Here is an 11,648-nt window from a genome sequence, read left to right on the forward strand (position 1 = left end):
AAAAAAAAAAAAAAAAGTCTTTAGACTTTAATCCTGAGGTTTATTTCAAAGCTTACAAAGGCAAATCTGGTTTGTAGCAAGAGATTTGCCTGATTCCTTGTGCTTTGCAGATAACGGAGCAGCAGATGGAGCGGGGAGGGGAGGACCAAGGACCCCTTGGTTCACTCTTCTCTATTGCTTGACACTTCTTCTGTGCTGCTTCTCAAAGTGTTTCTTTTGAACTGTGCAGAACAAGAAATGGGGTCAGTACGGACTTCTGCTTGGGCATTATCTTCTACTACAATCTTCCACGATTTCAAAAGCTATTTTCTTCTCCTTGCTCCTTTTTTGGGGCTACACACTGCTACACAAGCAGGGTGCCCAGGTGGCCCCACAGGGCTCGGTGGCAGCTGCACCTTATCATATCAGGGAGCCTTATCAGAGAGTGAGCACAGTGCCAGGACGGGAGTGGCTGTGCCCCAGCTGCAGGCTGCCCTGCTGGCAGGGGCACAGCCAGGTGAGCTCCTGACCTGCTTTAGTGCCTGCAGCTGCACCCGCTGCTCATGGAGGAGCCAGGTGAGGCCCTGGCCATAGGATGCCTTACCACCATGGTCTGCATCACACTGTGGCTTCAGATCCTCCCCAGTGCAGGCCAAGGGAGGGATCTGGGGCTGCCTGACAACGGCTCCAAAGGATCCCAGCTCCCTGCCAGTGAATATTAAATCAGAAAACCCATCCTGTTTTGACACCAACTCTCTCATTGGATCAAAGCAAAGGCAAGAACAGAGCTTGGTCTCCCACTGTTGCTTTAGCTTCAGGCCAGTTTCACCACAAGCTGGGCGAGTGCCTCCATCGTGGCAGCAGGGCTGGCTGCTGCAGCTCCCTGTTCTGTAGTGGCTTTTGGGAGCTGCCTGCATCTTACTATGCATCAAGGCTGTGTGCTGCTTGCTCTGCTCCTCTCCTCTGCTGCTGGGCTGGACTGAGGCATCCGAGGGCTCTTGTCTGGGCTCTGTCCTTGCCTTGGCTTGGCCCTCCCCGTTCCGTGGTGTGACACGTCCCCACGCTGCAGCCCCCCTCCCGGTTCCCGCTGTCCGGCAGCACAAGGCGCAGCGCCCATCGCCGACAGCTGGGCGGGGAGCGGCCTTGGCTTCACCCTCGCGGGGGGTCGGTCCGTTAACGGACACATCGCGCCCCTCTCACCCACCTGGCCCCCCCCGGGCACCCACAGCTGCAGCAGCTCCGCAGCTGCCATGGAGACCCCTCCCACCCCTCCGCCTCTTGGCACGCGGCGCGACGAGCCCCGGCCCTGGCCCCTTTTTTTGCTTCTTTTCTTTTTTTTTCCCCCTCCCCCTCCCCGCTCAGCCCAAAAATAGCCCTCCCGTAACCAGCCCTCCCGTAAGCATCCCGCCCCCCCGCCACCCTCTCAGGGCCGCGCCGACGTCACTCCTTCCAGGGCGCTGAGCTCAGCCGCTCTTTGCATCGCTCTCCTTGCGCCCAATGGGCTCCGAGGCGCCGCTGCCGCCCCTCCGCGCTGCGGTACTTAAAGGCGGAGCGGAGCGGGCGGCGGCACTGCGAGCTGAGCCGAACAGCGCCGAGCGGGTCCGAGCGGGCAGGGCAGGCACCCACCCACCGTCAGGCATCGCCCCCCACCAGCCATGAGCCAGCGCCGTGTGCCCCCGCAGCGGGCCGACATGCTGCCCGAGATCGCCGCCGCCGTCGGTTTCGTCTCCGGGCTCCTGCGGACGCGGGGCTGCGTCAGCGAGCAGCAGCTGCAGGTGTTCAGCGGAGCGCTGCGGGAGGCGCTTGCAGGTGAGGGGGGATGCGGACGGCTCGTCATGGAGTCGCAGCGTGGTTTGGGTTGGGAGGGACATCAGCTGCGTTGGAAGGGACCTTAGGGACCTCGCGACTACCCCCAGCCCCATCGCTGGCTGAGGGCCCCCCTCCTCCACAACGGCTCAGGTTGCTTAGACTCCATACGTTGCCTTGGGCACCTCTAAGGATGGGACTGAGGCTTTGAGGTCCCTGCGGAGCCCACCTCCATCCGGTCTTCAGCCCCTTCGATTGAGACCGGAAGCTTCTGTGTCACTCCCGGGGCCGGGGGTCCCCTGCTGGTTCCTGCCCACGTCCTTCAATACCCAGCTGTGGCCCCCTCGGTGCTGAGCACCCATGTATGTCCCTGTGGGCACCTGCCCGTGTCTCTGTGGCACTTTAGCCCTGCAGCTGTCTGCCTGTCCCCTATGGAGAGCTCTGTGCCCTCAGCATCGTCTCTGGGGTTTGCCTGGGGGGCCCAAAGCTGGGCTCTGTGCCCAGTCCCTGCCAAGTGAAGATCCACCCTGTATCATGCTGGGTGGTGCGAGGCTCTCCTCCCAGTGCAGCCCTGGTGCTATCAGCCCAAAGGAGGGCATTTGTCTGCTGCTCCGTCAAGATAAGGGGCAGTGGTGTGCCCCTAATGACCCATCTGCTACTCCCTGACCACGGGGTTTTGTTGCTGGTGATACTCTATCTCCCCCAGCCACCTCACTCCTGGGGTGCGGAGGCTTTGGGATCCCCTGTGGCGCTGCTGGGGCTTTCCAGGACCTGAAGAGCTGCTTTCTGCCCTGGGTTCTGCAAGTGGCAGCCGTGCAGCTGAGCACTCTGCTCTGGAGCTGCTGTGACTGAGGTGACTGAAGCAGGACATGGTTTCCTCTGACTGCATTGAGATGTGGGACCCCTCGGGACTACATTGAAATACAGACCTTGCTGCTACATGTCTGCTCACCGTGCTTCCCTTCTTGCTTCCCTTGCAGAGCACTACAAACACCACTGGTTTCCTGAGAAACCGTTCAAAGGCTCTGGGTACCGCTGCATCCGGATTAACCACAAAATGGACCCCATTATTAGCAAGGCAGCTAGCCAGATCGGACTCAGCCTCCCGCAGCTCTACCAGCTCCTGCCCAGCGAGCTCACACTCTGGGTGGACCCCTACGAGGTCTCATACCGCATTGGTGAGGATGGCTCCATCTGTGTCTTGTACGAAGCGACAGCAGCCAAGCCTGTGAGCTCCTATGGGATGCTTACCTGTAAGAACCAGATGATGTTAGGTCGCACCAGCCCTTCGAAGAACTACATCATGACTGTCTCCAGCTAAATACTCCTCTTGTCCTTACACTGCCAAGACACGGGCTACTGTATACCTCACCTGAGGATCTATTTTTAAAATGAAGAGCTATTTATATTTTTTAAGAAAATCTGAGAAAATCAAAATTAAAATATCAGACGCTGCTTCAGACAGAAGCGGTGTTTTTAGGTGCCTTTTTTTTTTTTTAAAAAAAAAAAAGCTGTTGCAAGCTTGAGGTTTTTATTATGAAGCCGATATCTACCTAATTAGTGTTGGATGGCAGTTTTGGTGAGCTGGCTTTGTCACTGGGAAGCTTGGAATGGAGGAAGAGGGGGAGGAGGCCAGCTGGGAAGTGTAGCTGATGACAGGACCCAAGTGTCGCCTCCTCTCTGTCCTGGTACCTGGCAGTGCTGCTGTGTCACCAAGCATTGCAGCCCTGTTAGGTAAGGGATGAGTTTCTGCACTTCCTTCACTAACTCATGCCTAAGCTGGTCTGATCTCTTGGGATGATGTTTGGTAACCCCAAGGTCTGTTTGGTGCTGGGAACCCTGTGATTCCTGTGCAGTGGAGGTCCCCAATATTGTAAATATTTTGGTGGCACCCAGTGCTATTTGTTCCTGGTGCTCTCCAGCACCTGGCTGTCACCACAGTTCGCTGCTCACTGAGAGGGCTACTCCAAGCCCTGAAACCAGCACTGAACTGAGGCCTTTCTCCTCCATGGGGTTCAGACATCAGCCCATGCCCTGCAGCTGCATCCCCTCTTGTTTGTAAAAGTTGCCTAACCCAACTCTGATACTGCTCTGTGTCACTTCTCTGGAAGAGCTGAAGCAACTCACCTTGTGCCCTAGAGATTGGTGTGTAAGTTCCCCTCTTTCCTCTGTCTTTAAATCTAAAAGTATTGGGAGATTCTTCCCCTGTGCTTGTGGCTGCCTGGGGTTGGGGTGCTCGGATGCTTTGGTATCCGTGTTGCTTTTAAATTGACATATTTTCCTCCCTCTCTTCCTCCCCTTGGAGCTGTCTTAGCTGAGACCTTGAAGGGTCAGTTTCTGGTTCTGGTTTCTTGGTACCTGTCTTGCACAATGCCTGGCCCTTCACGTCTCAAAGCAGAGCTCTTCTTGTCGTCCTGGTGGTGTTTTGTGTTCATGGTGGTTTACCTGAGTGGCGTTCAGGTGTTTGGCCCTCTGGCTTCTGCAGGTGGGGTGGGAACCAAAAGTATTGCCCCAACACTGGCTGTTGGGGAATGAGCCTTCACCAGCATGAGATGTCCATTAGCTTTTTTATGAACCAGCTGGTGCTCCTCCAATGATCTCAGTAGAAGTGATGGGGAAATTCAGGGCATTGACGTGGCCTGTTCTAATGAAACTTCAGATCTGTTTTGCAGAACATTTTTATTTTAACCTTCCTCCTTCCTGAGCTGGCAGCTGACTGGCATCCTGGAGCTGCTTTTTCTCAGCCTTGGGTTCAAGTTCTCAGACAATTGTGCAATATATTTCAAAACCATGGATGCTCTGGGAGAGGAAGGAAGCCTCCTGTCTGCTACAGTTCTTGGCTTGTTTCTCAATACATTAAAACAAAGAAGTGCAGCTCCCCAGTTCTGACTACTACTTATGTGGGAAAACTTACAGATTCCTGTAGCAGTTTCAGATGATTTCCTGAACTGGAAAAACAGCATTTTTATTAAATGTCAAGTGGTTTTATGTTGTCCTTGAACAGTACGAGGCGGTTGCTCTGGAGTTGCATCACTTCAGTTCCTCACAGCAGTGAAGCAGAAGCTGAACTGAAGCGCTGGGACTTTTTCCCCTGGTGCAATGGGTGACATCACCCAGAGGGGAGCACTTGGGAACTTCCAAAAAACAAGTTCTCTTTTCAAAGGAGAAAAGGACCAGAGTGTTTCCTGGAGTCCTTGCTTCAAATCTGCTTGTCTGGGAGCTGCAGTGTGATCAGGACAAATGCTGTTTGCTTTGGCCCCTGTGTCTGGGTGTGGGGTTGCCTGGGCTGTGGTGTCTGCCTCCCTGTTACTGTTCCCTCCCTCTTAGCAGAAAAGAATGTCAGAGGAACATCCCGCACCAAAGGAACGCGCTATCGTTGCACTTTCTGTGCTCCTGCTTCTAACACAAAAGCAGCCACGTCCCATTCCTTATCCCTGGCGTGGAGGAGCCTCACCTTCAAGTGTCTTGTTAGCTTCAAGCCCAACTAAATTCAGGTGTAACCCCTTTCTCTTGTAGCTGGTTCCTTGTAAAAGCTGTGAATTTCTGTGCTGTTGCCTTCTTGCCTACAAGCTGAAATGGTGTGTTTTCAGGAGGCGTTTGGGGGCCAGGGGGTTGGAGGTTTCCTCTCACTGTTTAAACAAAGCTGGACTGTTGACTGGGACCTGCTTTTTTATTGGGTGGATGTGGTGGAAACTTTGTAAGCTACACATGGAGGAAGAAATGGATGGTTACTAATTGTACAGTAGTGTTTTTATATACAGAGTGTACAGATCCTTATGCTTTTGTTACTTTAATAAAAACATAGCATTGCTGAGCCTTGTTTCCTTGCTGGGCTGACAATGGGGGGTGGACTTTGTGACCGCACTGTGCTGCTGGGGCTTGGTTAGAGTGTGTGTGACTGCTGCTTTCTGGCTGTGTAACAGGAGGTTTGGAAAAACCTGCTTACTCAATGTGCAGAGCACAGCCCTGCAGTGCTGGGGGCTGGGTCTGATGAGTAATGGGGCTGTGGGGTCCTGCCCTTCTCCCTGTGGCTGCCTTGACTTGTCCCACAGAGGCAGTGGGGGGCTTGTTGCAGAGCACAGAGGGCATGGAGCTGCCTGCTGGGTCTCTTACTCAACACTATAAAACCATTGTTCACCTTGGAAACGAGCAGGTAATGACCTGAGCCAGGCACGGGGCAGTTCCTGGGTGTCTGGGTGTGCCACCCTGCTCCCTTCCTGCCCTCCTTCCAGGGGTGGCTGAGTCAGCAGGAGGAAGGCTGAGAGATCAGAGGATGGAGATGTCCTGGGAATGCTTAGGGCTGTTACAACAAAAGCACCTGGGGCTGATTCATGGCAGATCCTGTTTTGGTTGTGCCCAGGCTGGTGACTGCAGCTTGCTCACTGTGTGGCTTGTGTGCTTCATCCCTTCTCTTCAGGCTGACTTTATTTAGGGGCACTGAGCTAAATCAGCTCACACAGGTGCTAGCTTTGGTCACAAACATGCCAAAATGTTTTGTGGGCTCTGCCATCCCCCAGCTGCTCCCTGGGGGCTTCCAGAGAAGTGATGTTGGGGTGGGTGCTGGCCTGGGAACTGAGCCATGTTTCTCTCCTGCTTTTATCCCACCTCGAGGAGGAACACAGCTGGTGGGTTGGTTTTGGTGCTCTGTCAAGGCCACTCCTTTCTGAACTCATCCCTTCATTAGTTTCAGTAAGCACACCCAAATTGCTGCTGCTTGTGAAACAGGGCTGTTAGGGAGGAATGGGTGTCCCGTTGGTTGCTGATTACATTGGAGTCATGCAGGTTCAAAGGCACAGAGTGGTGGGATGATGCCCATTCGCTGAGTGTGTGGGCTGGGGGTGGTGGTGGCAGCACAGCCTGTGCCCCTGCTGTGCCCACAGGTTCCGTTTGGGCTCTTGTGGGGCTGAAGCCTCTGCCCTTTGGGTCCCCACAAGCAGAGCTGCAATGGCCCCAAACTGGAGTGCTCTCAGCCTGGATGAAAACACAGCTCTCCTGCAGAGGAGTGCTCAGTGAGGAGTCAGCACTATGGCACAGCCTCCAGGTCTGCCCACCAGCCTCTCATAGGTGACTCATCTCCTATTTTTATTTTGCTCGTCATTTTCCTTCTGGTTGGATCGTGGTCGGTCAGGATCAGCTCTGGGGTGTGGGGAGGGGTACAGGGTGACAGCCCAGGATGGTTCAGGACAGACTGAAAGTAAACAAAGGTGCAACCACTGCTCCCCGCCTCCTGTTGCCATTTGGACACTCTTTCTGCCAAGATTCTGCTGAATTTTTGCTGGCATTAAAAAATTTTTTTTAGTTTTTATTAATTTTATTTTTTTAAATTGGTGTGTTTCTGCTGGAAGTGTCTGATTCAAGGAGCCCCGTCTGGTCAGTGCCCCCTACCACCAGCAACTGGCACATTTCACAAACCAGCATTCATCCCCAGCGTGTCCTGGGCTGGAGCGCTGCCTGGTGCCCTTTGCTCTGCCCCACCTGTCCCTGCTGGGCTGGGGCTGTCTGTCTGTCTGCTGGAGAAATGCCATTTGTGCAAAGTCCAAATCAGCTGCGGAAAACGGCCCGACCTGGAGGCAGTGACCCCCACAGACGGACTCCGTGAAGATATTTTGCTTAATACGTGACAAAATGTTACTGGATTTTTGTGTGTTTTTCTGTTCTCTTTCCAGGGTCCCTTTAGCAGAAGCTGAGCATTTCTCACTTCTAACTTACCAGAAAAGAAACATCAGCAGAAGTGAAACCCAGCCTCCACCCTCCCCTGCACATGGCGTGGGGTTGGACTCCTCGAGGTGCTTCCTGCCCAAGGTTTGCTGCTGGGATGGGAGCAGTGATGTCAGCTCAGCTGAGGCCAATCAGTGCTGTGTGGGTGCCTGTATCTGGGGCGATGCAGCTGCTCTGCCCCAGCCCTGGGGATGGGAGGGGATGCCCAGGGTGCTCCATCACCTGCGGTGTGTGCAGCTCAAACCATCTTCCCAGGATCTGCCACAGCTGGAGAAACTGCTCACGTGGCCCAGCAACGGGACGGTGCTTTGAGTGGTTGGAGGGGTTGCAGCAGCACCAGCTCCAGCAAACCCACGTCTTGTGCTGCATGTGGATTCCTGCTGGTTCCTGCCCCTCAGCAGAGCTGGCAGAATGGATCCTGCTGAGGGACCGTGCTCCTCGCCTGCCCTTTGTCCTGACAGACCTTTCCTCCCTTCCCCTCACACTGTCTGCAGAGCAGAGCCTGAGCTCCCTGCAGCCCTGACCCTAACCTTTGTGTCCCCACCAGCCCTACAGACCCCAGCACGGGATGTGGGGCCTTGGCAGATGGGCAGGCAGCATGGAGCTGCTTTTTTTGTTTTCCACTGCACATCTCATAGGGAGAATCATCTCGATCTCCCCATCCCCATTTCAGTCCTCATTCCTGCCCTATCCCCATTTCATCTCCATCTAATTCCCATCCCCTTTCCTGTCCTCGTCCCCATTCCTGTCTCTGTCCCAATTCCAGCCCATCCATGACAGGCAGCTGCTGAGCTCTGGTGCTCTCATTTATGATCTGTTGGGGGATAAAAGAGCTTATTTGCAACAGTGAGCAACTGGTGTGCGGGGACAACTGCTGCCATCTGTCTGTTGGGGTGGGGGGCGGGGGGGGTGCGGCTGGGGCTGGGTTTTGTTTCTCTTTCATGCACCACTGAACTTTGCACCTTTTGTTTTCCAAGAGAAGAGCTGGGAGCACTGGGGAGAAAAGCGGCCTCCTTGCAACGTGCAGGTCAGGGCAGAGCTTGCTGCTTTGCATGCTGCTCTTATTAACTATTCTAATAGTAATTGTTGTTAATTGAGGAGTCTGTTGGCACTGGGCAACCTGGTCCTGGACCCTTCTGTCCTTCACTCTGCAAACTGGGAGGAGTTCAACACACTGTGGGGCATGAACTGCAGGGACAGAGCTGTGTCTTGCTGTCCCTGAGGACATTGTGCCAGTGTCCCTGTGGGCTGTGCCCTACTCCCCGTCCCAAAGCATGATGAGGGACTGCAGTAGTGGGGCCATGGTGCCTGGCTGGCCCTGGGATGGGAGCATCACCGCTTCCCACAGGTCATTGTCTGGGATGCTGAGCCCCTGAAGGACTTTGCCAGGTGGGGGTTCAGAGCCATGTGGGGGATGTTGGGCTTTCTCTGTGCCCCATTACTCACGCAGCTGCTGCACTGCGTGAGCTGGGATTGGTGACACCCTGCATGCAGCCTGCTCCTCTGGGACACACCAGGAAACGCCTTATGGAAACACCAACAATGCCCCTGAGCCCTGCAGCGTCCTCTGGCTCCCAGCTGCCAGACGGAGAGTGAGGCCCATTTTCCCTCTGACTATGCCCTTTTACTGGGGAGTTTGTGTCTGTTATAGCCCCAGATAAAACAGGGAAGGGGAAGGACTGGGCTGAAGCAGAGCAGCTGCTCTTGCTGATGGGCTGATGGCTTTGTTGTGAGCTAAAAGGCTGCATCCAGGCTGGGACAGCAGCTGGGGTGCTGCTCACTTAGAGAGGGATTGGGACCCCTCCTCTCCCAGGGATGGTTCTGAGAGGGAATGGCACAGTTACAAATCCCCAAGGAGCAGAGCACGGCAGGGGTGTGCCCCTCTGATCCCAGCAGTGCCAGCCCTTGCAGCTTTAAGGCTGGTGCTTTGGGGCTGCAGCACGACTCCGGGCACACTGTGCCTTTAGAAGCAGAAACAAAACCCAGCTTGATATTTACAGCACGTGCAGAGGGAGCACAGGGTGCACGGGGCTGTGGGACAGATGGTGAGTGAAACAAAAGGGGAGGCAAGAATGGGAGCCAAACGGATTGGGGATTTCTTGCCTTTCCCTCTGCCCCACTCCCCAACGCTGCTGGGGTTGTGCAGTGTGGGGGCACTGGGCTGCCCCGCAGGCCCCAAAGCGTTTGCACTGAGCTCTGCCTGAGCCCTAAAACACCACATCCCAAATCTTCAGCCCTGGTGTGGAGCAGGAGCTGGGAAGTCTCCAACCCTCATTCTCCTCCATAACTCAGGACCACGCAGTGCTTGGGGTCTGGTTGATCTCTGCTGGGAACACACTGGTCTCCCCCCTTGGCATGTTTTCCCTCTACCTCTGCAATTTTCTTATCTCTTCCCAGCAATGTCGCAGCTGCCATGGCCCGGATCCATGCGGGTTATTAATAATCAGCCTTTATTGCTGCCTGTCTGCAGACAGCCATGTGTGTGGGACTCAGTCCTTTTGTCCTCAGCATCAGTGTGAGAAATGTGGCACGGCTTTGGGGAAGAAAAACAGAAATCCCGACGGCTCTGTCTGCACTTACACATCCTAAAGTCATCCCGGAACAATAAAGGTTTTAGGTTAAGGCTGGGGAGAATGGAGGAAAGGGAAATGCTGAAGGACGGGGCGTGTGTGCTGTGCCCAGTACTCGTGTCCCAGGGGTGGCTTTGGGTCATAGCTGTCCTTTCTTTGTTCTCATCTGTGTCCCCAGATGGTAATATCTGGGATGATGGTGTTGAAACATAAATCCCGTGGAGGAATGTGATGGTAAAGGGCTGTTGGGAACAGCCTGGGAAGGTCTGAGCTGCGGGATGCTTCAAAGGAAGGGGGGGGGGGGGGGGGGCAGAGGGAGGAGGGGAAGAAAATGTGGGAAAAGATGCTGAAAAAGAACTGGGGACTTTGGGAGCTGAAATGTGACGGTTTTGGGGGGGGCTGTGGAGAAGCCGTGCCCGTCCTCGTGGGAGCTGCTCGTCGCGGTATGCGGTGCCCCACAAAGCCACGGGGACACCTCGGGGCGGGGGGGGCGGAGCAGCAGAGCCGCTTTCGGTTGCTTTGGGGTTTTCCCCTCCTTTGTGCTTCTTGGTGAGTCCGGACAAAGCCGCGGACTCCTCCTCCCCGGGCTACACCGCTGCCGCCGCTCCTCCCCGCAACAGGAGGAGGAAGAGGAGGAGGAAGGGGACGCGAGCCCCCATCCTGCCGTCCCCCACTCAGCAACACGGCTCTGATTGGGCGCCAGTGGGCTCGCAGGACCAATAGGATCGCCCACTTTTTGGGGGATGGGGGAGAAGTGGGAGCGCGCAGCCCCTCATCCCCCCCACGCCGATGCTGAGCTGCCCCGAGGGGTTGCTCCTATTGGTCCTGCGAGCTGCAGGGGGCAGCGATGGGGTGCAGAGGGGATGGGGATGGCGGAGTAGGGCCGGATTGCCTCTCCAGCCGCAACCCAGAAAGCCGACCGTATCCTCGCTTCATCCAAAGCAACGCGGCCAGCAGGGCCAGGGAGGGGATCTGCCACTGCTCTGCCACCTCACCTGGAGCACTGCGTCCAGATGGAGAGTCCTCAGCACAGGAGGGACGTGGAGCTGTTGGAGCACATCCAACATGCGGTGCCAGGGATGGGACACTGCCCTGCAAGGACAGGCTGAAAGCTGTGGCTGTGCAGATGGAGAAGGCTGTGGGGAGAGCTGAGAGCAGCCTTCAGTATATAAAGGGTCTGTAAGAAAGAGGAGTCAGACACTATAGCAGGGTCTGTGTGATAGGATAAGGGGAAATCAAACCAAAAGGGGGGAAGTCTAGATTGGGTATAAGAGCAAAGTCTTTTGCAGTCAGGGCAGTGAGGCACTGCACAGACTACCTAGAGAGGTGGTGATGTCCCATCTCCAGAGACCCCCCAAGGGCAGGGATGGGGCTGTGGGTGTCCCTGTGCACTACGGCATGGGACCGTATGGCCTTGAGGGGTCCCTTCCAACTCCAGCACTCCATGATTCTATAAACCCCTGCAGTGCCCGCAGCAGCCACCAGACGGCCAGTGCACAGCGCAGCGTTATCACTGCACGGAGTCTGGGCTGCGAGCGGCTCCACACGGTGCTGGGATTCCTCAGACACATGTTG

The 11,648-nt window shown here is 55.5% G+C and overlaps 1 protein-coding gene and 1 long non-coding RNA gene across 2 annotated transcripts; one reads left to right on the top strand and one right to left on the bottom strand.

The window, feature by feature from the left end:
* Positions 1–1,353, bottom strand: LOC107324909. Its single transcript, XR_001559584.2, has 2 exons — positions 902–1,353; positions 1–221 (listed from the first exon to the last, which is right to left on the bottom strand). It is a non-coding gene; the product is annotated as an uncharacterized LOC107324909 (long non-coding RNA).
* A 72-nt stretch (positions 1,354–1,425) lies between these two features.
* BTG2 (BTG anti-proliferation factor 2) lies at positions 1,426–5,599 on the top strand. Its single transcript, XM_015885343.2, has 2 exons — positions 1,426–1,788; positions 2,766–5,599. The coding sequence occupies exons 1-2, from the start codon at positions 1,635–1,637 to the stop codon at positions 3,104–3,106; spliced, it is 495 nt and encodes a 164-aa protein (XP_015740829.1). The 5' UTR covers positions 1,426–1,634; the 3' UTR covers positions 3,107–5,599.
* Positions 5,600–11,648: the final 6,049 nt, after the last annotated feature.

The sequence above is a fragment of the Coturnix japonica genome, chromosome 26, assembly GCF_001577835.2.
Source record: "Coturnix japonica isolate 7356 chromosome 26, Coturnix japonica 2.1, whole genome shotgun sequence".
Lineage (NCBI taxonomy): Eukaryota > Metazoa > Chordata > Aves > Galliformes > Phasianidae > Coturnix > Coturnix japonica.

Coding starts and splice junctions, on each gene's coding strand:
- BTG2 (XM_015885343.2), top strand. CDS start 1,635: ATGAGCCAGCGCCGTGTGCCCCCGCAGCGGGCCGACATGCTGCCCGAG. Junction 1,789..2,765: donor GCTGCGGGAGGCGCTTGCAG/GTGAGGGGGGAT, acceptor CTTCCCTTGCAG/AGCACTACAAACACCACTGG.